Source organism: Salmo trutta, chromosome 27 (genome assembly GCF_901001165.1).
Source record: "Salmo trutta chromosome 27, fSalTru1.1, whole genome shotgun sequence".
In the NCBI taxonomy this organism is placed as follows: Eukaryota; Metazoa; Chordata; class Actinopteri; order Salmoniformes; family Salmonidae; genus Salmo; species Salmo trutta.
The window spans coordinates 39,807,618-39,833,498 of NC_042983.1; the positions used below are offsets into that span (position 1 = coordinate 39,807,618).

The window sequence follows — 25,881 nt, forward strand, 5'->3', positions numbered from 1 at the left end:
CTTCCAACAGGACAACGACCCTATGTACACAGCCAAGACAACGCAGGAGTGGCTTCGGGACAAGTCTCTGAATGTCCAAGGGGCCCAGCCAGAGCCCGGACTTGAACCCAATCTAACATCTCTAGAGAGACCTGAAAATAGCTGTGCAGCGATGCTCCCCATCCAATCTAACAGAGCTTGAGAGGATCTGCAGAGAAGAATGGGAGAAACTCCCCAAATACAGGTGTGCCAAGCTTGTAGCGTCATACCCAAGAAGACTCAGGGCTGTAATCGCTGCCAAAGGTGCTTCAACAAAGTACTGAGTAAAGGATCTGAATACTTATGTAAATATGATATTTCAGTATTATTTTTGAATTAGCAACAATTTCTAAAAACCTGTTTTTGCTTTGTCATCATGGGGTATTGTGAGTAGATTGATGAGGGGAATAAAACGATTTAATCAATTTTAGAATAAGGCTGTAACGTAACAAAATGTTGAAAAAGTCAAGGGGTATGAATACGTTCCAAACGCACTGTATAATTCTTTCTCGCAACTATCTACTCATTCTCCTCTCACCTTTTCTTGTGGACTTCAATGCACAACACATCAGCTGTCTGTGGCCAGGTGAAAAAGGCTTTCCAAGCCAAACCTTCATACCATGACCACCAACCACTACACACAGCCTACATTGTTGTGTCATTTTATTTTGTTTCACCTTTATTTAACCAGGTAGGCCTGTTGAGAACAAGTTCTCATTTAAAACTGCGACCTGGCCAAGATAAAGCAAAGCAGTACAACACAGAGTTACACATGGGATAAACAAACGTACAGTCAATAACACAATAGAAAAATCTATATTCAGTGTGTGCAAATGTAGTAAGAATAGGGAGGTAAGGCCATAGTGGCGAAATAATTACATTTTAACAATTTAACACTGGAGTGATAGATATGCAGAAGATGAATGTGCAAGTAGAGATACTGGGGTGCAAAGGAGCAAAAAAATATATAACAATATGGGGATGAGGTAGTTGGGTGGGCTATTTACAGATGGGCTGTGTACAGGTGCAATGATTAGTAAGCTGCTCTAACAGCTGATGCTTAAAGTTAGTGAGGGAGATATAAGACTCCAGCTTCAGTGATTTTTGCAATTTGTTCCAGTCATTGGCAGCAGAGAACTGGAAGGAAAGGCGGCCAAAGGAGGAGTTGGCTTTGGGGATGACTAGTGAAATATACCTGCTGGAGCGTGTGCTACGGGTGGGTGCTGCTATGGTGACCAGTGAGCTGAGATAAGGCGGGGCTTTACCTAGCGAAGACCTATAGATGACCTGGAGCCAGTGGGTTCGGCCACGAATATGAAGCGAGGGCCAGCCAACGAGAGCATACAGGTCACGGTGGTGGGTAGTATATGGGGTTTTGGTGACAAAACGGATGGCACTGTGATAGACTACTTCCAATTTGCTGAGTAGAGTATTGGAGGCTATTTTGTAAATGACATCGCCGAAGTCAAGGATCTGGTAGGATGATCAGTTTTAGGAGGGTATGTTTGGCAGCATGAGTGAAGGATGCTTTGTTGTGAAATAGGAAGCCGATTCTAGATTTAATTTTGGATTGGAGTTGCTTAAATGTGAGTCTGGACCTATATATAAATTATTGTATTTTGGAATCACTCAATGCCATAAAATGACATAAAACATATTGAACCATATTGCATCATGTCTGATACATTCCTGTAACATATACTGCAGTGAATTCTAAACAGTACAGAGGTGTCATTCTTGTTTTGTAAAGAAAACATTGTGTAATGCTACCTGTTGTTAGTGTTTTTTAGGTTGTTGTTTTATGAGTGACAACGTGTGCTTGTTGGGTGACAACCTTTGCTAGTGTTATGGAAGAACGAGTTGATTTGAGACATGTATGAAGTGTTTTGGTAGTTGTAGGGCATTTTGAACGTGAAATGAACTGCTGTGCCAAGCTGAAAGTTTGTTAGAACTGTGTGAAGAGTTTTGAAAAAGTGACCTAAGTATTGAGAAATTATTGAATGTTATCGATGGACACAGCTTTATAAAACGAAACCATATATACTTGTGATATTTCAGTATTATATTTTTCATAAATTATCAAACATATGCCCGCTCTAGCACGGCACCTGCGAGGGGCTGGAATAACGCGCACCGGACTGTGCGTGCGTATGGGTGAGATGTTTCGCTGAGGAGCGCACTATGGCGCTCTCCACCTCATACGCTCCTCCATATAACCACGGGTAGCTGGCTTCCGGCTCTTCCTATGCCTAGCCAAACTACCCGTGTGCCCCCCCCAAAAAAATTATTGGGGGTGCCTCTCGTGCTTCAACGCCAGTCTTGATCCTCGGAAACGTTCCCGGTCCATACCAGCCATACTCCATGGGCCTTCTCCGGCCATAACCTGCTCCCATGTCCATCTCTCCACATAGTCCAACTCATAATCCCACTGCTCCTTCCTCTGCTGCTTGGTCCTGGTTAGGTGGGAGATTCTGTCACGCACTTCTTCATCATCCGATGATATAGCGAAATCGTCGTCTGATAGTGTGGACCAATACGCAGTAGAGTTGACGTTCATTTTCTTAATTTATTAAAGAACGTTGAACACGAAAAACAAGAAAACAATAAGCACGACAAATGACAGTTTTGCAGGCTCACAACAACACGCAATGCAAAAACAATCTCCCACAAATCCCAAACACAAACACACCCTAATATATGGGACTCTCAATCAAAGGCAAAGAGAAAACACCTGCCTTCAATTGAGAGTCCCAACCCCAATAAATCAACCATAGAAACACAGACTACCTAGACTAGACATAGAATTACCTAAACATAGATCATAAACCAAAAAACCCGGAAATACTAAATCAAACGCCCTTTTCCCAAAACACCACCCTGAACCACACAAAACAAATACCCTCTGCCACGTCCTGACCAAACTACAATACCAATTAACCCTTATACTGGCCAGGACGTGACACTGGGACAGTTGTGGAATGCGATAAATCCCAAATTAATACAACCACTAGCATCAAAAAACTTTCCAAATGTTTAGCAGATCAGAACGTTTAGCTTAAAATGTTGATAAACTATTAGGCTATTTCTTCACATTATAAGCACAGCAATGCGCACATTGTAGTAGGCTATAAGTGCAAATTAGCGGGAAAACACCATTATCAAAAGTGACAGCAAATGTGATTATGTATGTAATGCTTTTATTATAAAGGTGCATTTTTATGGTGAAAATGATCTTCCTCAAACTTGAAACACACGCTGCTTATGTATGCCAGTTGGGCTCTACACCCCTTGTAAAGTGGATTCATGTGCTTCATTTTAAGAAGTTATTTGGCCACTTTACTTGTGATACCAACCTTATCAAAACATATAGGCCTATGGGTTAGGCTACATGAGGAATGGGACTATGATTTGAAAAAGTCACAAAAATTATCATGCACCTTTCTCGAAACTGGCAGGTGGAAAAAATACATGTCATCTATGCAGTTAAATAGCAACTGGAGGACGCTTTACTCCCGGTTCATTTTCATGCCAGCCAGGTAGGCTATACTCCTGTTGTAAAGACAAGAAATGTGCTTAATATTAGGGAAGTTGAGAAATAAATATAGTAGGTCTGTCACAAAAAAGGAGGACCAAAACGCAGCAGGAATGTGGATACTCATCTTTTTAATCAAACACGAGAAAAGCATCCACAGGGGGGAAAACCAATACTCACGCCAGCAACAGTGTAGCAGGCTAACAAACGCAGTGTTTGCAAACACACCCTACTAATATAGGACTCCCAATCAAAGGCAACTCAACACACCTGCCTTCAATTGGGAGTCCCACCCCAATTAACTATACATAGAAAACCAAAGCTAGACAGAACGTAGACACACATACCAAAACACAAAAACCTCTGCCACGCCTTGACCAAAACTAATACAATTACTCCCTCTGCTGGTCAGGACGTGACAAGGTCTAGCCTAGAGAAAGCTGATGGGATTCTCCTCTTTTTAATAGAGGCCCATCAATCTGTTTTCTCACGCAATTGCATAGCCTATAGAAATGTTGTGCAACATGAGCTCATGGGCTCTCATGAAGTGTTTGATTAGACTTTTGAGAACATTTGCATTGATGTCAGAGTGATTCAAGAGACAATAGAGTGCTGAGTACCAGGCAGTTAGCAAGTTTGGTAGGCAACCAGAGCAGACCAGAACAGAGCAGACCAGTGCAAATCAGACCGGACCAGACCGGACCAGAGCAGACCAGAACAGAGCAGACCAGTGCAAATCAGACCGGACCAGAGCAGACCAGACAGACCCCTGGCAGCCTGCCAGCAGCATGACAATAACCAGACAGTGACATGTATAGTCTGGTCACAGGGACTAACTCAATACACAAGAGCACGCATGCACAAAGTACCACACACACACACACGCACACACACACACCAGAGGATTTACCGCTGAGGATAACAATGCATAGGCTTGCACTTACACACACATTCAACTAAACTCACCTCATACTTGAAGGAGAGGTTATACTCTCTGTCGTTTGCCCTCAGTTTCCTCTCCAACTCTGAGAGAGAGAGAGCGAGAGCGAGAGAGGATAAACTGTTGTTTATCCATTTCATTTTCTTTGGCAATGTAAACATGTTTCCCATGCCAATAAAGTCCCTTGAATTGAATTGAGAGTGAGAACAGGACAGCAACAGGTGTGGCTGAAATAGCCAAATCCAGTAATTTCAAGGGGTGTCCACATACTTCTGCATATACAGTGGATCTCTAAACCAACGGCTAATTTCTAAATATGAAATGTAATGAGATCAGTCATGTACGGACACTCCCAGCAGATCCTTACCACTCTCTTTCTTCTTGGCATAGTCTAGACCAAAGAACGACATGTTTTCTGCCTCTTCCTCACGCTCTTCACCTACGCATGGTATTTATCTGGGGATGGGAGAGAACAGGGTTAGTTGTGGACTAAAATACCCATTCGCTTAATTTAACAACCCCCGAATACAAGTAACAGACTATCATCCCAGGGTGGAACATCCTAAATGAGATACTTCTGCTTCTCATGGGGGAGTGTTTTGGAGTTAAAGTACCCTATGAGGTGTCCAGTGCCAATTACAAGCCCAGCTTGGGAACATTTGGGAAAGATTTTACATGTAGTTGATGGCTTTGTAATGGAAGGTTTGGGAATCGCTTCCTCTTAGGTGGTTGTAGAATTTAACGTCTCTTTTCTGGATGTTGATAATTACCTTGTATCTGCCTAATTCTGCTTTGCATTCTCTCTCTCTCATTATATTCCCCTCTCTCTCTCTCTCTCTCTCTCTCTCTCTCTCTCTCAATATAATCAACATATCCTTTTCATCTGTCTGTGTATGGCCTGGCAGTTTCATCAGCCTCCTCAACCTTTGACCTCTTCCTTTCATACAGGGAGGGAGAGGTGGTGGTGAGTCAATGGGAGGTGCCCCTTCAAAATATCCATAAAAATAATGTGTGTGTGTGTGTGTGTGTGTGTGTGTGTGTGTCAGCTACTACCAAACACTGCATGCTGCCTCACTTTTTATGCCTTAAGAATTTTTATCGGGAAGTCACATTTTTTGAGAATATTTTCGGGATGATTTGGGCAGTTGTGCCTTACAGACTTCAAAGAAACATTCTGCCCCAAAATCTGCCAGCCAGTATCAGGAAGGACACAACACTCTGGCAGCCAGTATCAGGAAGGAAACAACACTCTGCCAGCCAGTATCAGGGATGACACAACACTCTGGCAGCCAGTATCAGGAATGAAACAACACTATGCCAGCCAGTATCAGGAATGAAACAACACTCTGCCAGCCAGTATCAGGAATGAAACATCACTCTGCCAGCCAGTATCAGGAATGAAACAACACTCTGCCAGCCAGTATCAGGAATGAAACAACACTCTGGCAGCCAGTGTGTGTAGCCGGTTAACATTTACATTTTAGTTATTTAGTAGACTCTCTTATCCAGAGCAACTTAGATTAGTGAGTGCATACATTTTCATTTGATTTGATTTTACACTTTTTTCATACTGGTCCCCCGTGGGAACCGCCTCTCAGGATTGGCTGTCATGGCGAACTCAGTTCTGGACATATTTATAGCACACACGTGTGTATTTAAGAATGTGTGTTTTAAAACAGAGTCACACAGAGGCCCAAGTCTGCTAAAATACACATGCGCACACACACACGCACACACACACACACACACACACACACACACACACACACACACACACACACACACACACACACACACACACACACACACACACACACACACACACACATGCTCCTTCCAGTGTCAACTTCAAGCCTACCTTCCATCCATCATCTATTCATTGTGTAAAGCCCTCCAAATACACCAAAGTCAAATAGTCCCCTTATTTAAACAGCCTCCTGAAGACAACTATACAGCCCTCTAAAACCACTACACAGTACATGTTCCATCCCAGTCTGTGGTCCGTTGCCAAACAGGGCACATTGTTAAAGCAATGAGGAGGAGCTGATTTTAACCAACCACACCCACTCTAGTGCTTTAAATGTCATCAGGATAATGTCAGCAGGATAATGCCATCAGGATCATGTCTGCAGGATAATGACATCAGGATAATGCCACCAGGATCATGTCTGCAGGATAATGACATCAGGATAATGTCATCAGGATAATGTCATCAGGACAATGTCATCAGGATAATGCCATCAGGATCATGTCTGCAGGATAATGCCATCATTATAATGTCAACATGATAATGTCATCAGGATAATGTCAGCATGATAATGCCATCTGGATAATGTCAGCAGGATAATGCCATCTGGATAATGTCAGCAGGATAATGCCATCAGGATAATGTCAGCATGATAATGACATCAGGATAATGTCAGCAGGATAATGTAATCAGGATAATGTCAGCATGATAATGACATCAGGATCATGTCATCAGGATAATGTCAGCAGAATAAGGTCAGATATTCCTCCAGAGTTATCATATAATCACATCCTTCATAAGGACTGATCATGCTTTATTCTAAAGGTCAAAATGTTAGTTTATGAAATGGGAAGTTTATTAAAGATTCCAGCCTTGGCAGCTTCCACACATACTCACAGCAAGAGCACAGAGAGGCAGGACTGCTGAGGAATGAGAAAGATGGTAGCCTATGTGTGTGTGTGTGACAGAGAGAGCGATTTGGAAGTAGAGCATGTCTGTGTATTTGGTTAGTCCACCTCAGCCCACCTTCACCACAGGAAAACAAAGAAACCTGACCAAGAAGGAATCTTTTGTATGCATCTTTTTTTCTTTCAAGGACAGCTTTAATAAGGGCTCTATTGCTGAAGTGTTACAAAAAGTTCTACAGGTGCACCATCGAGAGCATCCTGACTGGTTGCATCACCACTTGCTATGGCAGCTGCTCGGCATCCGACTGCAAGGCGCTACAGATGGTAATGCGTATGGCCCAGTACATAACTGGGGCCAAGCGTCCTGCCATCCAGGACCTCTATACCAGGCGGTGTCAGAGGAAGGCCCAAAAAATTGTCAAAGACTGCAACCACCCAAGTCATAGACAGTTCTCTCTGCTGCAATACAACAAGCGGTACTGGAGTGCCAAGTCTAGGTCCAAAAGGCTCCTTAACAGCTTCTATCCCTAAGCCATAAGACTGCTAAGTTATTCAAATGGCTATTTGTATTGACCCCCTTTTTTACGCTGCTGCAACTCGCTGTTTATTATCTATGCATAGTCACTTTACCTCTACCTACATGTACATATTACCTCAATTACCTAGACTAACCTGTACCCCTGCACATTGACTCGTTACCAGTACCCCCTGTATATGGCCTCGTTGTTGTTATTTTACTGTGTTACAGACACAAATACTCAGTTTCATCAGCTGTCCAGGTGGCTGGTCTCAGACGATCCCGCAGGTGAAGAAACCGAATGTGGAGGTCCTGGGCTGGCATGGTAACACATGGTCTGCAGTTGTGAGGTCAGTTGGACGTACTGCCAAATTCTCTAAAACTAAGTTGGAGGTGGCTTATGGTAGAGAAATTAACATTAAACTCTCTGGCAACAGCTCTGGTAGACATTCCTGCAGTCCCTCAAAACTTGAGACATCTGTGGCATTGTGCTGTGTGATAAAACTACACATTTTAGAGTGGCCTTTTATTGTCCCCAGCACAAGGTGCACCTGTGTAAAGATCATGCTGTTTAATCAGCTTATTGATATGCCACACCTGTCAGGTGACTGGATAATCTTGACAATGTAAACAAATTTGTGCACAACATTTGAGAGAAATTTTGCGTATGGAAAAGATCATGAAACATGGGACCAACACTTTACATGTTGCGTGTATATTTTTGTTCAGTATATAACTGAGATGTGGTTATCTCACCTTTAGATATATCAAAATGTGGGTTGGACTTCGCTGTCCATGAGACGAGAACAACATGCTCTCGTGTTTGTCTATAAAGCACTTCTGAATGAACTACCTTCTTATTTACCATCACTTATCAACATTATAATTATAATTCATAAAACCAGGTCTCAAGCATGGACTACATTTGAGGCCCCTGCGACCTCCACAGAGTTGGGTATGGCTGCCTTTTCATGTTACCCTAATTGCTTATGGAATAGCCTGCTGACTAAACTTAAACTTGAGACTCTTGTCCCCCTTGTCCATTTAAACATTTATAGCAGGATTTTTATTTTTGTATTGCTTGTACCTGCTTTGGGTAATGCAAGTTCTTGTGCTACCTATGTGTAAATGTAACAATCTGCTGTTGTATTTTTTTGTGTCATCTGTGATCGTTTTGTTTTGTCTTGTGTAATTTCTTAATCATTGTACCTAAACTGTAGACCTCAGTCTGTGTTCCTTGTTGAAAGAAAGGTATAATGAAAAGATGAATGCACTAACCGTAAGTCTGGATACGAGTCCTATGAGATCTGTAGCCCAGCTACTGGTCCTGTCATTCTGAGACGTCAGTTCAGTTGATCTTATGTTTGTCAACAGGAAGTATTTCTGCTGTTATCAGCTACCTGGTTATAATTATGCTTCACTCTTATGTACTAAGCAAGATGCAAGGCAGTGCATTAAAAAAGCAAGAGCATGCCAAATAATCTCAAGATGCATTGTTAAAAGCAGGTATTTTCTTGATCGCAAATACAATTTGACTGAAAGCTGTTGGAAGAGGAGTGGAGGAAGTGGAGGGGAGATTGCTGGAAATTCGTGGGAGTGGCCTCCCAAATGTCTGGCTGCTACGTAAAGGGCCTCACATTGAGTGTGTGTGTGCCTTACAGGAGACCAAGGTGTCCAGCAATCCAGGATGTGACCTCTTCACATGGCTGTAAGGTCACACAAAACTCACAATGGCTGCATAAGATGTTGTCATTACTGTTACATATCTGTTACACATACATACACACAATATCTACATTACTAACCTAGTTACCCACTAACACATAAAGTGAGGCACTGTGTTCACGCCTCTAACTCAATCATCAAGTTTGTAGATGACACAACAATAGTAGGCTTGATTACCAACAATGACGAGACATCCTACAGGGAGGAGGTGAGGGTCCTGGGAGTGTGGTGCCAGGAAAAGAAACCTATCACTCAACATCAACAAAACAAAGGAGCTGATTGTGGATTTCAGGAAACTGCAAAGAGAGCACCCCCCTATCCACATCGACGGGACCGCAGTGGAGAAGGTGGAAAGTTTCAAGTTCCTCGGCGTACACAATACTGACAATGGTCCACCCACACAGACTGTGTGGTGAAGAAGGCGTAACAGCGCCTAGTCAACCTCAGGAGGCTGAAGAAATTTGGCTTGGCACCTAAAACCATCACAAACTTTTACAGATGCACAATTGAGAGCATCCTGTGGGCTGTATCACCGCCTGGTACAGCAACTGCACTGCCCACAACCGCAGGGCTCTACAGAGGGTGGTGCGGTCTGCTCTACACGTCACCGGGGGCAAACTACCTGCCCTCCAGGACACCAACAGCCCCCGATGTCACAGGAAGGCCAAAGGATCATCAAGGACAACAACCACCCGAGCTACTGCCTGTTCACCCCGCTATCATCCAGAAGGCGAGATCAGTACAGGTACATCAAAGCTGGGACTTAGAGACTGAAAAAAAGCTTCTATCTCAAGGCCATCAGACTGTTAAACAGCCATCCCTAGCACATTAGAGGCTGCTGCCCTATACATAGACTTGAAATCACTGGCCACTTTAATAATTGGAACATTAGTCACTTTAATAATGTTTACATATTTTTGCATTACTCATCTCATATGTATATACTGTGTTATATCCTTTTCTACTGTATCTTAGTCTATGTATTACTCATCTCATATATATACACTGTATTCTATTCTACTCCATCTTAGTCTATGCCACTCTGACATTGCTCTTCCAAATATTTATATATTCTTAATTCCATTCCTTTACTTTAGATTCTGTGTATCGTTAGATATTACTTGTTAGATACTACTGCACTGTTGGAGCTAGAAACACAAGCATATCGTTACACTCGCAATAACATCCGCTAAACACGTGTATGTGACCAATAACATTTGATTTGGATTTCATTTGATTCTCTCTAAGGCACTTTTATGACCAAGTATGGTAACACAAACAGTAGCTAAAACCTGTAGTGACAGAAAGCCTTGACCAACTGCTGATAACGCACCACAATAGCAGGAAGTCTTAATGGCAGACCGGACCGAACCAGAACAGGACAGCTACCACTGAACAGCTAAAAGGACAACACTGTTGTAGCCTTACTGCCCCGGACTGAGCTGGGAGAACTGACCAAGGAATTCTCCAACCACACACTATGACAATACTACAGTGAAGTAAGGCATGGGCCATGGCAAAACATTCTGACAATGCTTCAGTACAGTTCATGGACTATAGGCAAACATACAAACCTTTTCTGTTGCAACATAAAAGATACAGCAAGGGTTAATTTAGCATAAGTAACTGGTGAGCAGTGACTATAGGGGAGAGTGGGATATGTTGAGCCATTTTTTTACATGCTGCATCACTACGTCAAGGGAAATATAGTATTTGTTCTAAAAATATATCTACATATATTTCAGGATGTTGTGTATCCCTGGAAATAATCTGAAAAGTGTCACCAACCACATCATCACGATGCATTTTGATGATATGGCTGGTGACACTTTGCTTCTTGAGAGTCCAACATCTTGAAAACTTGACTACTGACAATGCAAAACATTTTGGGACTGTATCAACTGTGGACTAATGAAATAAATACCAAAATATTGTTTTTAAGTGGATTTTCCCTTTAAGGTTATGATAATCTAGGTTGGACCTGGGCTAAAGAAGACTTATCAGAAATCAGGGGTTAGGGGAGATACAGAGATTATGGTGATGAGCCATGGGAGGACATGAAAAACTATAACATCTTATGTTTCACCGAGACGTGGCTGAATGAAGAAACGGACAAAATAGAGCTGGCGGCAGAACAGAGATGCTACCTCTGGTAAGACGTGGGGTGGGGGGGTGTGTCTTTTTGTCAACAACAGCTGGTGCGCGATGTCTAATATTAAAGAAGTCTCAAGGTATTGCTCGCCTGAGGTAGAGTACCTTATGATAAGCTGTAGACCACACTATCTACCAAGAGAGTTCTCATCTGTATTATTCGTAGCCGTCTATTTACCACCACAAAGCGAAGCTGGCACTAAGACTGCTCTGAACCAACTCTATAAGACCATATGCAAAGAAGAAAATGCTCACCCAGAAGCGGTGCTCCTAGTGGCCGGGGCCTTTAATGCAGGCAAACTTAAATCAGTTTTACCAAATTTTTACCAGCATGTCACATGTGCAACCAGAGGAAAGAAATCCTACAAAGCTCTCCCCCACCCTCCATTTGGCAAATCTCACCACAATTCTATCCTCCTGATTCATGCTTACAAGCAAAAACTAAAGCAGGAAGTACCAGTGACTCGCTCAATACGGAAGTGGTCAGATAACGCGGATGCTACGCTACAGGACTGTTTTGCTAGCACAGACTGGAATACGTTCCGAGATTCATGCAATGATTGAGGAATACACCACCTCAGTCATCGGCTTCATCAATAAGTGCATCAATGACGTCGTCCCCACAATGACTGTACGTACATATCCCAACCAGAAGCCATGGATTACAGTCAACATCCGCATCAAGCTAAAGGCTAGAGCTGCCGCTTTCAAGGAGCGGGAGACTAATCCGGACGCTTCTAAGAAATCCCGCTATGCCCTCAGACAAACAATCAAACAAGCAAAGTGTCAATACATGATTAAGATTGAATCCTACTACACTGGCTCTGACGCTCGTCGGATGTGGCAGGGCTTGAAAACTATTACGGACTACAAAGGGAAACCCAGACATGAGCTGCCCAGTGACGCAAGCCTACCAGATGAGCTAAATGCCTTTTATGCTCACTTCGAGGCAAGCAACACTGAAGCATGCACGAGAGCACCAGCTGTTCTGGATGACTGTGTGATAACGCTATCGGTAGCTGATGTGAAGAAAACCTTTAAACAGGTCAACATTCACAAAGCCACTGGGCCAGACGGATTACCAGGACGTGTACTGAAAGCATGCGCTGACCAACCGTCAAGTGCCTTCACTGACATTTTCAAACTCTCCCTAATCGAGTCTGTAATACCTACATGTTTCAAGGAGACTACCGTAGTCCCTGTGCCCAAGGAAGTGAAGGTAACCTGCCTAAATGATTACCGCCTCGTGGCACTCACGTCGGTAGCCATGAAGTGCTTTGAAAGGCTGGTCATGACTCATATCAACAGCATCCTCCCGGACACCATAGATCCACTTGAATTCGCATACCGCCACAACAGATCCACAGATGACGAAATCTCAATCATACTATACACCACCCTTTCTCACCTGGACAAAAGGAACACCTATGTGAGAATGCTGTTCATCGACTACAGCTCAGCGTTCAACACCATAGTGCCCACGAAGCTCATCACTAAGCTAAGGACTCATAGACTAAACACCTCCCTCTGCAACTGGATCCTGGACTTCCTGACGGGCCGCCCCCAGGTGGTAAGAGTAGGCAACAACACGTCTGCTACGCTGATCCTTAACACTGGGGCCCCTCAGGGGTGTGTACTTAGTCCCCTCCTGTATTCCCTGTTCACCAACGACTGTGTGGCCAAACACAACTCCAACACCATCATTAAGTTTGCTGACGACAACAGTGGTAGGCCTGATCACCAACAACGATCAGATGGCCTATAGGGAGGAGGTCAGAGAACTGGCAGTGTGGTGCCAGGACAACAACCTCTCCGTCAATGTGACCAAGACAAAGGAGCTGATCGTGGACTGGGGCTGTAGTGGAGCGGGTTGAGAGTATCAAGTTCCTTGGTGTCCACATCACCAATTAACTATCATGATCCAAACATACGAAGACAGTTGTGAAGAGGGCACGACAAAACCTTTTCCCCATCAGGAGACTGAAAAGATTTGGGCCCCCAGATCCTCAAAAGGATCTACAGCTGCACCATCGAGAGCATCCTGACCGGTTGCATCACCGCCTGGTATGGGAACTGCTCGGCATCTGACCGCAAGGCGCTACAGAGGGTAGTGCGTACGGCCCAGTACATCACTTGGGCGAAGCTTCCTGTCATCCAGGACCTATATAATAGGCGGTGTCAGAGGAAAGCCCATAAAATTGTCAGAGACTCCAGTCACCCAAGTTATAAACTGTTTTCTCTGCTACCGCACGGCAAGCGGTACCGGAGCGCCAAGTCGAGGACCAAAAGGCTCCTCAACAGCTTCTATCTCCATTAGACTGCTGAACAATTCATAAAAATCGCCACTGGACAATTTACATTGACCCCCCTCCACTGTTGCTACTCGCTGTTTGTTTGGTACCTATGCATAGTCACTTCGTCCCCACCTACATGTACAGATTACCTCAACTAGCCTGTACCCCTGCACACTGACTCGGTACCGGTGCCCCCTGTATATAGCCTCGTTATTGTTATTCTTATTGTGTTACTTTTTATTATTACTTTTTATTTTAGCCTACTTGGTAAATATTTTCTTCTTCTTGAACTGCACTGTTGGTTAAGGGCTTGTAAAGTATACATTTCACGGCAAAATCTACACTTGTATTCGGCGCATGTGGCAAATAAAGTTTGATTTGATAGTGTGTGTAGATTAAAGAGTAACACCTGTTAAGCAGTGGAAATCACCTGACTATGTCATCTACTGTCTGATGTCAATATAAAGTTGGGGTGTTGGAGGGGAGAGAGCGGTGGCAGTTGTTGGGCTGTGAATCTGAAATAGGGGGAGGAGAGGGGAGGAGAAGAGAGGAGTAGGAGAGGAGAAGAGAGGAAAGAGAGAAGAGAGTAGGGGAGGAGGGGAGAGGAAAGGGAGAGGAGAGGAGAGCAGGGGAGAAGAGGAGAGGAGAGGAAGAGGAGAGCAGGGGAGGAGGGGAGTAGAGGAGAGGAGAGAAGGGGAGGAGGGGAGGAGATGGGGAGGGAAAGGAGAAGAGCTGGACAACATAACTCCTTTTGACCGGAGCACAGAAAACACAAAAGTCCCGAACAATCAACTGCTGAATTATTCACCTGACCTCTCAGGCCACAAAGCCGAATGTGAGTGGCCCCTCTCAGTTTACCTGATAACAACACACCACTTAGACTGACCTTTTAAGACTAATTATACGGTTTATCCTCCATTATAAAACAGTCTCGTTCCTTTGACAGCAGCACAATCGTATTACTGATCACTTCAACACACACACACACACACACACACACACACACACACACACACACACACACACACACACACACACACACACACACACACACACACACACACACACACACACACAGTGAGACAGACAGACAGACAGACAGACCTGATGAACAGCGAGACAGACAGACAGACAGACAGACAGACAGACAGACAGACAGACAGACAGACAGACAGACAGACAGACAGACAGACCTGATGAACAGTGAGACAGACAGACCTGATGAACAGTGAGACAGACAGACCTGACGTAGAGGGAGAGTTTACGACGGTGTTGAGGATTATGACGTATGACGACTTTTCACAGACGCACACACACATAAACAAAAGGAGTGCAAATAGAGTTTAAATATTGTAATGTTGGTTTGTTTGTCCTACAGTAAGTGTCAACTGCATGTCTGGTAATTTGACCCCTTCAATACATCAGATCATATGACCCCTTCAATACATCAGATCTTATGACCCCTTCAATACATCAGATCTTATGACCCCTTCAACACATAAGATCTTATGACCCCTTCAACACATAAGATCATATGACCACTTCAATACATCAGATCTTATGACCCCTTCAATACATGAATCATATGACCCCTTCAATACATCAGATTATATGACCCCCTTCAATACAACAGATCATATGACCCCTTCAATACATCAGATTATATGACCCCTTCAATACATCAGATTATATGACCCCTTCAACACATCAGATCATATGACCCCTTCAATACATCAGATTATATGACCCCCTTCAATACATCAGATCATATGACCCCTTCAATACATCAGATTATATGATCCCCTTCAATACATCAGATCATATGACCCCTTCAATACATCAGATTATATGACCCCCTTCAATACATCAGATCATATGACCCCCTTCAATACATCAGATTATATGACCCCTTCAATACATCAGATTATATGATCCCCTTCAATACATCAGATTATATTACGAATGTGAAACTGGTTATTATGGTGAACACATAACTGATGTTTTTAGATTGGCTGCAGGGGACTTGGAGGTCACCAGCTGAAAGGTTCAATGGCCTGTGCAGGATACTGAGGCTGACAACAAAGCACACTATCGGGGCAGCACAAACACTGAACAATAGTGTGTGTGTGTGTTTGGGTATTGTCACTCACACAACACACCACAACACTGTCTGTGACTGGCTAGAGCAAGCCACAACACTGTCTGTGACTGGCTAGAGCAAGCCACAACACTATCATACAGTGACTGGTTAGAGCAAGCCACAACACTGTCTGTCATACAGTGACTGGTTAGAGCAAGCCACAACACTGTCTGTCATACAGTGACTGGCTAGAGCAAGCCACAACACTGTCTGTCATACAGTGACTGGTTAGAGCAAGCCACAACACTGTCTGTCATACAGTGACTGGTTAGAGCAAGCCACAACACTGTCTGTCATACAGTGACTGGCTAGAGCAAGCCACAACACTGTCTGTCATACAGTGACTGGCTAGAGCAAGCCACAACACTGTCTGTCATACAGTGACTGGTTAGAGCAAGTCACAACACTGTCTGTCATACAGTGACTGGTTAGAGCAAGCCACAACACTGTCTGTCATACAGTGACTGGTTAGAGCAAGCCACAACACTGTCTGTCATACAGTGACTGGTTAGAGCAAGCCACAACACTGTCATACAGTGACTGGTTAGAGCAAGCCACAACACTGTCATACAGTGACTGGTTAGAGCAAGCCACAACACTGGAGGACAGTAAGTACGCACATGACATCAATTATGTTACAGACCCTCCTCTTCCTCATAATCATCATTATCAATCCCAAAATCACTCCACGGAAATCAAGAGTATTTTCCTGTCTGACACCCTTTCCAGACAAACAAGGACATATTTTTTGACTGAAACATGCCAAACCCTCCTACTAGACAAATAGAGACAGAGCTGAAGTACAGAAACTAGCAGTAATAAACATTAATTTCTACAATGTCACAGGACACTACCTTCTTCAGAGAAAGATAATATTTATCTTGTTATTTAAAGTTTACAAATCACTAGAGTGATGTTTCAAATGTGGGAAAAAGTCACAAAAAGTATTCCAAAGTGATTTTCTCTCTCTCTCTCTCTCTCTCTCTCTCTCTCTCTCTCTCTCTCTCTCTCTCTCTCTCTCTCTCTCTCTCTCTCTCTCTCTCTCCTGGAGTATTTCCTTTTAGGAGTACTCTGAGAAGAAAGATGGAGAGAGGGAACACTCGCTTTTGTTCACCACTACTTCCTGTGAGCCTGACCCTCTCCCCCACCCTGACTCCTAATCCTGAGGTCAAGAGGCTAGCTGTTGTTCTTACCGTTAGTCCCAGCTCCAGCCGTGTGTGAGTCCGACGGAGTGTGAGTCCGACGGAGTGTGTGTGAAGCAAATGGCCTGGCAGTCTTGGGAAAGTCAGACTAGGAAACAAGCTGCTAATATTTCCTCAAAGCTATCCCCTCCTCCTTCACTATCTGTCCTGCACACACTAACCCCCCCTCTCCTCTTTTTGTCATTCTACCCCTCTCTCCTTCTCTGTCTCTGATCCCTCCTTTAGAGTTCTGTCACTCCTCCTTACTCTCTCTCTAACTCCTCCCTCCCTCAGTCATTCACTGTCTCAAATAGTCCTTCCTGTCTATGTTTTATCTTCTCCTTTCTTGTCTGTCTCCGTCTCACATTCCCTCTCTGTCTCACGTTCCCCCTCCCACTTCTCTCTTGTCCTCTCAGTCTCACGTTCCCCCTCCCACTTCTCTCTTGTCCTCTCAGTCTCACGTTGCCCCTCCCACTTCTCTCTGTCTCACGTTCCCCCTCCCACTTCTCTCTTGTCCTCTCAGTCTCACGTTGCCCCTCTCTCTTCTCTCTTGTCCTCTCTGTCTCACGTTCCCCCTCCCACTTCTCTCTTGTCCTCTCAGTCTCACGTTGCCCCTCCCACTTCTCTCTTGTCCTCTCAGTCTCACGTTGCCCCTCTCACTTCTCTCCTCTCTGTCTCACGTTGCCCCTCTCTCTTCTCTCTTGTCCGCTCTGTCTCACATTGCCCCTCTCTCTTCTCTCTTGTCCGCTCTGTCTCACATTGCCCCTCTCTCTTCTCTCTTGTCCGCTCTGTCTCACATTGCCCCTCTCTCTTCTCTCTTGTCCTCTCTGTCTCATGTTCCCCCTCTCACTTCTCTCCTCTCTGTCTCACGTTGCCCCTCTCTCTTCTCTCTTGTCCGCTCTGTCTCACGTTGCCCCTCTCTCTTCTCTCTTGTCCGCTCTGTCTCACGTTGCCCCTCTCTCTTCTCTCTTGTCCTCTCTGTCTCATGTTCCCCCTCTCTCTTCTCTCTTGTCCTCTCTGTCTCATGTTGCCCCTCTCTCTTCTGCTCTCACGTCTGGCTGGTGAGAGGTAGGTGGGCTTGGAATCTAGAGGGGACTCAGACACTTACACACAGAAGATAAACAGGAACACAGGTCCGGACTAGACACTCTCTCTCCTTTTCTCTCCGCTCCCCTAACCTCTTTATTTTACCTATACTTTCTCCTCTTATTTCATGCCTCACTAAATCTTTCCCCCTGTGCCATTTTCTGCTCTCTTAACTTTCGCTCTTGCCCTTCAGTTTGTTCAAGGACTGCACGTCTCTTTCGCTCTTGCCCTTCAGTTTGTTCGAGGTCTGCACGTCTCGGTCTCTCTTGCCCTTCAGTTTGTTCAAGGACTGCACGTCTCTTTCTCTCTGCTAAAGTATAATTTCCTGCATGCCAAAAAAGGGAAACAGCTTTCTTTTCATTTTTTCTCTGTCTCTTAGTGTGAGAACAACACCAGTCAAAGCTAGACTGGCCACACAAACACTTCGAATGATTACTGATACGCTGACTAAAGCACCCCTATTCAAAATCCCGCAGCACACCCTGAGTATTCTTCCTCTGTAGGGGCCATATGGTCTCCTGCGTGAGGGTGAAAACATCACGTGTAGCCAATGTGTCTTGTAGCCAATGTGTCTTGTAGCCAATGCGTCTTGTTGCCACGCGTCTTGTTGCCACGCGTCTTGTAGCCACGCGTCTTGTTGCCACGCGTCTTGTTGCCACGCGTCTTGTTGCCACGCGTCTTGTAGCCAATGTGTCTTGTAGCCAATGTGTCTTGTAGCCAATGTGTCTTGTAGCCACGCGTCTTGTAGCCATGCGTCTTGTAGCCAATGTGTCTTGTAGCCAATGTGTCTTGTAGCCAATGTGTCTTATAGTCATGCATCTTGTAGCCAATGTGTCTTGTAGCCCATGTGTCTTGTAGCCACGCGTCTTGTAGCAATGCGTCTTGTAGCCAATATGTCTTGTAGCCAATATGTCTTGTAGCCAATATGTCTTGTAGCCATGCGTCTTGTAGCCATGCATCTTGTAGCCATGCATCTTGTAGCCATGCATCTTGTAGCCATGCATCTTGTAGCCACGCGTCTTGTAGCCATGCGTCTTGTAGCCACGCGTCTTGTAGCCAATATGTCTTATAGTCATGCGTCTTGTAGCCACGCGTCTTGTAGCCACGCGTCTTGTAGCCAATGTGTCTTGTAGCCACGCGTCTTGTAGCCAATGTGTCTTGTAGCCACGCGTCTTGTAGCCATGCGTCTTGTAGCCACGCGTCTTGTAGCCAATATGTCTTATAGTCATGCATCTTGTAGCCATGCGTCTTGTAGCCATGCGTCTTGTTGCCACGCGTCTTGTAGCCACGCGTCTTGTAGCCACGCGTCTTGTTGCCACGCGTCTTGTAGCCACGCGTCTTGTAGCCAATGTGTCTTGTAGCCAATGTGTCTTATAGTCATGCATCTTGTAGCCAATGTGTCTTGTAGCCCATGTGTCTTGTAGCCACGCGTCTTGTAGCCATGCGTCTTGTAGCCAATGTGTCTTGTAGCCAATGTGTCTTGTAGCCATGCGTCTTGTAGCCAATGTGTCTGGTAGCCAATGTGTCTTGTAGCCATGCGTCTTGTAGCCAATGTGTCTTGTAGCCACGAGTCTTGTAGCCAATGTGTCTTGTAGCCATGCGTCTTGTAGCCAATGTGTCTTGTAGCCATGCGTCTTGTAGCCAATGCGTCTTGTAGCCAATGCGTCTTGTAGCCATGTGTCTTGTAGCCAATGTGTCTTGTAGCCAATGTGTCTTGTAGCCAATGTGTCTGGTAGCCATACGTCTTGTAGCCATGTGTCTTGTAGCCAATGTGTCTGGTAGCCATGTGTCTTGTAGCCATGTGTCTTGTAGCCAATGTGTATGTGTTTAAAAGGTGTGTACAGCATGGATAAAACATTAAGACCACCTTCCTAATATTTAGTTTCACCCCTTTTGCCCTCAATTTGTCAGGGCATGGACTCTACAAGGTGTTGAAAGCGTTCCACAGGGATGCTGGCGCATGTTGACTCCAATGCTTCCCACAGTTGTGTCAAGTTGGCTGGATGTCTGTTGGGTGGTGGACCATTCTTGATACACATGAGAAACTGTTGAGCAGGGAAAAACCCAGAATCGTTACAGTTCTTGACACTCAAACCGGTGCGCCTGTCACCTACTACCATACCCCATTCAAAGGCACTTAAATTCACCCTCTGAATGGCACACATACACAATGCATGTCTTAATTGTCTGAAGGCTTAAAAATCCTTCTTTAACTTGTCTCCTCCCCTTCATTTACACTGATTAAAGTGGATTTAACAAGTGACATCAATAAGGGATCATAGCTTTCACCTGGTCAGTCTATGTCATGGGAAGAGCAGATGTTCCTAATGTTTTGTCCAACTCAGTGAACGTCTAGACATGTATGTGTGTGCAGTGTCTTAACTAAGTCTGTGTGTAGTGTCTTAACTAAGTCTGTGTGCAGTGTCTTAACTAAGTCTGTGTGTAGTGTCTTAACTAAGTCTGTGTGTAGTGTCTTAACTAAGTCTGTGTGTAGTGTCTTAACTAAGTCTGTGTGCAGTGTCTTAACTAAGTCTGTGTGCAGTGTCTTAACTAAGTCTGTGTGCAGTGTCTTAACCTCTACGGGCTAGGGGGCAGCATTGAGAATTTTGGAAAAAATATGTGCCCATTTTTAACTGCCTCCTACACCAACTCAGAAGCTAGAATATGCATATTATTGTTCAGGTTTGGATAGAAAACACCCTAAAGTTTCTAAAACTGTTTGAATGGTGTCTGTGAGTATAACAGAACTCCTATGGCAGGCAAAAACCTGACAAGGTTTCATGCAGGAAGTGGCCTGTCTGACAAGGAGTCGTTCTTCTTGTCTCTGTTTATTGAAGAGTAAGGATCTTAGCTGTAACGTGACAATTCCTAGGGCTCCAATAGGCTCTCAGAACCCGGGAAAAACCTGAACGATGACGAGGCAGCCTCAGGCTGAAACACATTATCTCCTTTTCCAAGTGTCGCATCAGGGGACAACAGAATTAGGCGCGTGCGCGATTCGCCCCCGTGGAGTATTTTCATTCGGCTGTTTAGCTAATTGCAGATTCCCGGTCAGAATATTATCGCTTTTCTACGAGATAAATTGCATAAAAATTGATTTTAAACAGCGGTTGACATGCTTCGAAGTACGGTAATGGAATATTTAGAATTTTTTTGTCACATTCTGCGCCATGCGCACGACCGTGATTTAGCATTCTGATAGTGTCTAGAACGCACGAACAAAACGCTGCTGTTTGGATATAACGATGGATTATTTGGGACCAAACCTACATTTGTTATTGAAGTAGAAGTCCTGGGAGTGCATTCTGACGAAGAACAGGAAAGGTAAGACCATTTTCTTATAGGAAATATGATTTTGATGAAGGCTAAACTTGCCGGGTGTCTAAATAGCTAGCCCGTGATGGCTGGGCTATGTACTTAGAATATTGCAAAATGTGCTTCATCCGAAAAGCTATGTTAAAATCGGACATATCGAGTGCATAGAGGAGTTCTGTATCTATAATTCTTAAAATAATTGTTATGCTTTTTGTGAACGTTTATCGTGAGTAATTTAGCAAATTGTTAGTAAATTCCCCGGAAGTTTGCGGGGGGTATGCTTTTTCTGAACGTCACATGCTAATGTAAAAAGCTGGTTTTTGATATAAATATGAACTTGATTGAACAGACATGCATGTATTGTATAACATAATGTCCTAGGTGTGTCATCTGATGAAGATCATAAAAGGTTAGTGCTGCATTTAGCTGTGGTTTAGGTTTTTGTGACATTATATGCTAGCTTGAAAAATGGGTGTCTGATTATTTCTGGCTGGGTACTCTGCTGACATAATCTAATGTTTTGCTTTCGTTGTAAAGCCTTTTTGAAATCGGACAGTGTGGTTAGATTAACGAGAGTCTTTAAATAGCTGTAAAATAGTCATATGTTTGAGAAATTGAAGTAATAGCATTTCAAACGTTTTAAAAATCGCGCCACAGGATGACACTAGCTGTTATGTAGGTGGGACGAATTCGTCCCGCCGGTCCCATAGAGGTTAACTAAGTCTGTGTGCAGTGTCTTAACTGAGTCTGTGTGCAGTGTCTTAACTAAGTCTGTGTGTAGTGTCTTAACCTCTCTAGGCTAGGGGGCAGTATTTTCCGGATAAAAAAACGTACCCGATTTAAACTGGTTACTACTCTTTTCCAGAAACGAGAATATGCATATAATTGATTTGGATAGAAAACACTCTAAAGTTTATAAAACTGTTTGAATGGTGTCTGTGAGTATAACAGAACTCATATGGCAGGCCAAAACCTGAGAAGATTCTATACAGGAAGTGTCCTCTCTGACCATTTCTTGTCCTTCTAGGTTATCTCTGTCGAAAATACAGGATCTCTGCTGTAACGTGACAATTTCTAAGGCTCCCATAGGCTCTCTGAAGGCGCCAGAAAGTGGAATGAGATCTCTGCTGTCTCTGGGAGATGCGCGGCCCCGAGAAGTGGCCATGTTTTTCTTTCAGCCTTTGAACGAAAACAACGTTGCCCGGTTGGAATATTATCGCTATTTTACGAGAAAAATAGCATAAAAATTTATTTTAAAGTAGAAGTCCTGGGAGTGCATTCTGACGAAGAACAGGAAAGGTAATCCAATTTTTCTTATAGAAATTCTGAGTTTAGTGAATGCCAAACTTGGTGGGTGTCAAATTAGCTAGCCTGTGATGGCGAGCTATCTACTCAGAATATTGCAAAATGGGCTTTTGCCGAAAAGCTATTTTAAAATCTGACACCGGGATTGCATAAAGGAGTTCTGTATCTATAATTCTTTAAATAATTGTTATGTATTTTGTAAACGATTATCAAGAGTCATTTAGTAAATTCACCGGAAGTTTTCGGTGTGTTTGCTAGTTCTGAACGTCACATGTTAATGTAAAAAACGGGTTTTTTATATAAATATGAACTTGACATGCATGTATTGTATAACATAATGTCCTAGGAGTGTCATCTGATGAAGATCATCAAAGGTTAGTGCTGCATTTAGCTGTGGTTTTGGTTTTTGTGACATATATTCTTGCTTTGAAAATGGCTGTGTGATTATTTTTGGCAGGGTACTCTCCTGACATAATCTAATGTTTTGCTTTTGCTGTAAAGCCTTTTTGAAATCGGACAGTGTGGTTAGATTAACGAGAGGCTTGTCTTTAAAATGGTGTAAAATAGTCATATGTTTGAGAAATTGAAGTTATAGCATTTGAGGTATTTGTATTTCGCGCCACGCGATTCCACTGGCTGTTGACTAGGCGTCCCACCTCGCCCAGACAGGTTAATCACTGTATGTATTGTACTGCATGAATATGTTTTGTAACTGCACAACTACTTTTTGTAGAATTGCAAGGCTGCCACATGCAGGTGGAAGGACAGCTATATTCACTCGGGAGCAAGAGGCCGTTATAGTTGGCATGGTCCTTCAAGATAATGCAATACGACTCAGAGAAATCCAGGAACGAGTGATACAAGACAACACACACTTCCAGGGAATCGACAGTGCATTTCCACAATTGACCGTGTCCTCCATCGTAACAGGATGCGAATGAAACAAGTATACAGAGTACCTTTTGAGCGCAACTCACCAAGGGTGAAAGAACTGCGAGCTCAGTATGTGCAAGTAAGTGTTCATTCAGAAACATTTACTGTAATCCAGATTGTCTACAGTACTAACACATACTATGTGAATGACATCACTCTTCAGTACATACAATGTATGTGAATCAGAAGTGCATACAGTAGGCCTAATTGTACTCTACAGTATAGCACTGTCTCTGTACGACTTACAAAATCCTACATACAGTATATTGTATATCAACACAGACAATATTTGACTTGGAATCCTTGGACAGACCCCATGAGTTCATCTTTGTCGATGAAGCAGGCTTCAATTTAACAAAGAGGAGAAGGAGAGGCAGAAACATGATTGGACAGCGGGCCATTGTTGAAGTCCCTGGTCAACGAGGTGGCAATGTCACAATATGTGCTGCTATCAGCAACCATGGTGTTCTACATCACCATGTTACACTCGGGCCATATAACACCCAGCACCTTCTAACATTTATTGCCAATCTAAGAGATATTTTATTTGAGCAGCAGGTTCAAGAGCAGCAGGGTCAAGAGCTAAATGAGAATCCCATTCCCACCTATGTGATAGTGTGGGACAATGTCAGTTTCCACCGAGCTGCTCAGGTAAGGGAATGGTTTAACAACAATGGGCAGTTTATGAACTTGTACCTCCCTCCATACTCGCCTTTCCTGAATCCGATTGAGGAGTTTTTCTCCTCTTGGAGATGGAAAGTGTATGATAGACAACCCTACACCAGAGTAAATCTGCTGCAAGCCATGGATTTAGCCTGTGGTGATATAGGTGAGGAATCATGTCAGGGCTGGATACGGCACACAAGAGGCTTCTTCCCCCGTTGCCTCAGGAGGGACAATATTGCTTGTGATGTCGACGAAGTGCTCTGGCCTGACCCAGCCCAAAGACAAGAACAAGCACATTGATCACATGTTTACTCCTTTGATTTTTGTCCCTTTTAGTATTGTATACTGTAGTACAGTGCATTGTAGGCTGTATACTGTACAATGGACAAGTTGTATGGCCCTGAACATTGTGCTTTCCATTTATTAACAGTACTGACTGCTCAATAGATTTTGACTGGTTGCAGGTTCACATCAACAAAGAACAATAATTACAGTATCACAGAGACAAAGGACAAGTTTGTGAGATGCAGGGTACAGTACTGTAAAAATTGGTGTACAAGGAGGAGGAAGAACAAAAAATAAAATTGCAAAGAGCAAAGCAGAGTAGTAATTTCTGATCAATTTTGAGCTACTATGATAGAACATGTTTTCGTTCATCAAAAGACAATGATGGAAAAATATGATTTTTTTTAGATTAAAAATGTACTTCTCCCTGAGAATTGTATGTTTTGAACAATGTGTTTTCTATTTTTCGGGTGTATTGTTTACTGACTGCTTGAGAGTGTATATCATTTTGATCACTTTGTTTATGATTTGAGAGCAGTGTTTGATTTTGAACACTGGTAAAACTGTTTTGAGGCGAATGTTTCATTTTGCGAGAGGAGTCAGAGGTTATGTAAATAGTGCTTGAAGATGCGGTTTTGTGTTTAATGTTTTCAGGAAATGGAGCAAGGTTTCAGAAATTGTGTTTTAGCAATTGAGAAAAACTGTAATGATCAGCCTTCTGGACAGAAAGAAGTTAATCATGATGTACAGTATCGAGAGAGAGAGAGAGAGAGAGAGAGAGAGAGAGAGAGAGAGAGAGAGAGAGAGAGAAAATGAGTGAGTGAATACAAGAAGGACATGAAGAATGAAATGAATGAGAGTGAGAAAAGAGAGGGGGAGAAAAGAGAAGAAGACAAAGATATGGAGAGGATGGAGAACAGGATTACATTAAACACATTCAGCAGTTCATCAGACAGAACTGTGTATATACTATCTGGCCCAAGAGAGAGCCAGAGAGAAAAAATAGCGAGAGAGGGACTCACCCCAGAGACAAAGTCAACATCAGCCTGAGAGAGAGGGACTCACCCCAGAGACAAAGTCAACATCAGCCTGAGAGAGAGGGACTCACCCCAGAGACAAAGTCAACACCAGCCTGAGA

The 25,881-nt window shown here is 43.6% G+C and overlaps 1 protein-coding gene across 2 annotated transcripts in view; it reads right to left on the bottom strand.

The window, feature by feature from the left end:
- LOC115165020 (probable phospholipid-transporting ATPase IM) overlaps window positions 1-25,881 on the bottom strand; it is a 69,035-nt gene that overhangs the window by 38,591 nt on the left and 4,563 nt on the right. For both annotated transcript variants that reach the window (XM_029718032.1, XM_029718031.1), the window contains exons 2-3: window positions 4,858-4,946; window positions 4,517-4,575 (exon numbers count right to left, since the gene is read on the bottom strand). In XM_029718032.1, the coding sequence (XP_029573892.1) occupies window positions 4,517-4,575; window positions 4,858-4,900 (102 nt within the window). In that variant the 5' untranslated portion in view covers window positions 4,901-4,946. The remainder of the gene's footprint in view (window positions 1-4,516; window positions 4,576-4,857; window positions 4,947-25,881) is intronic.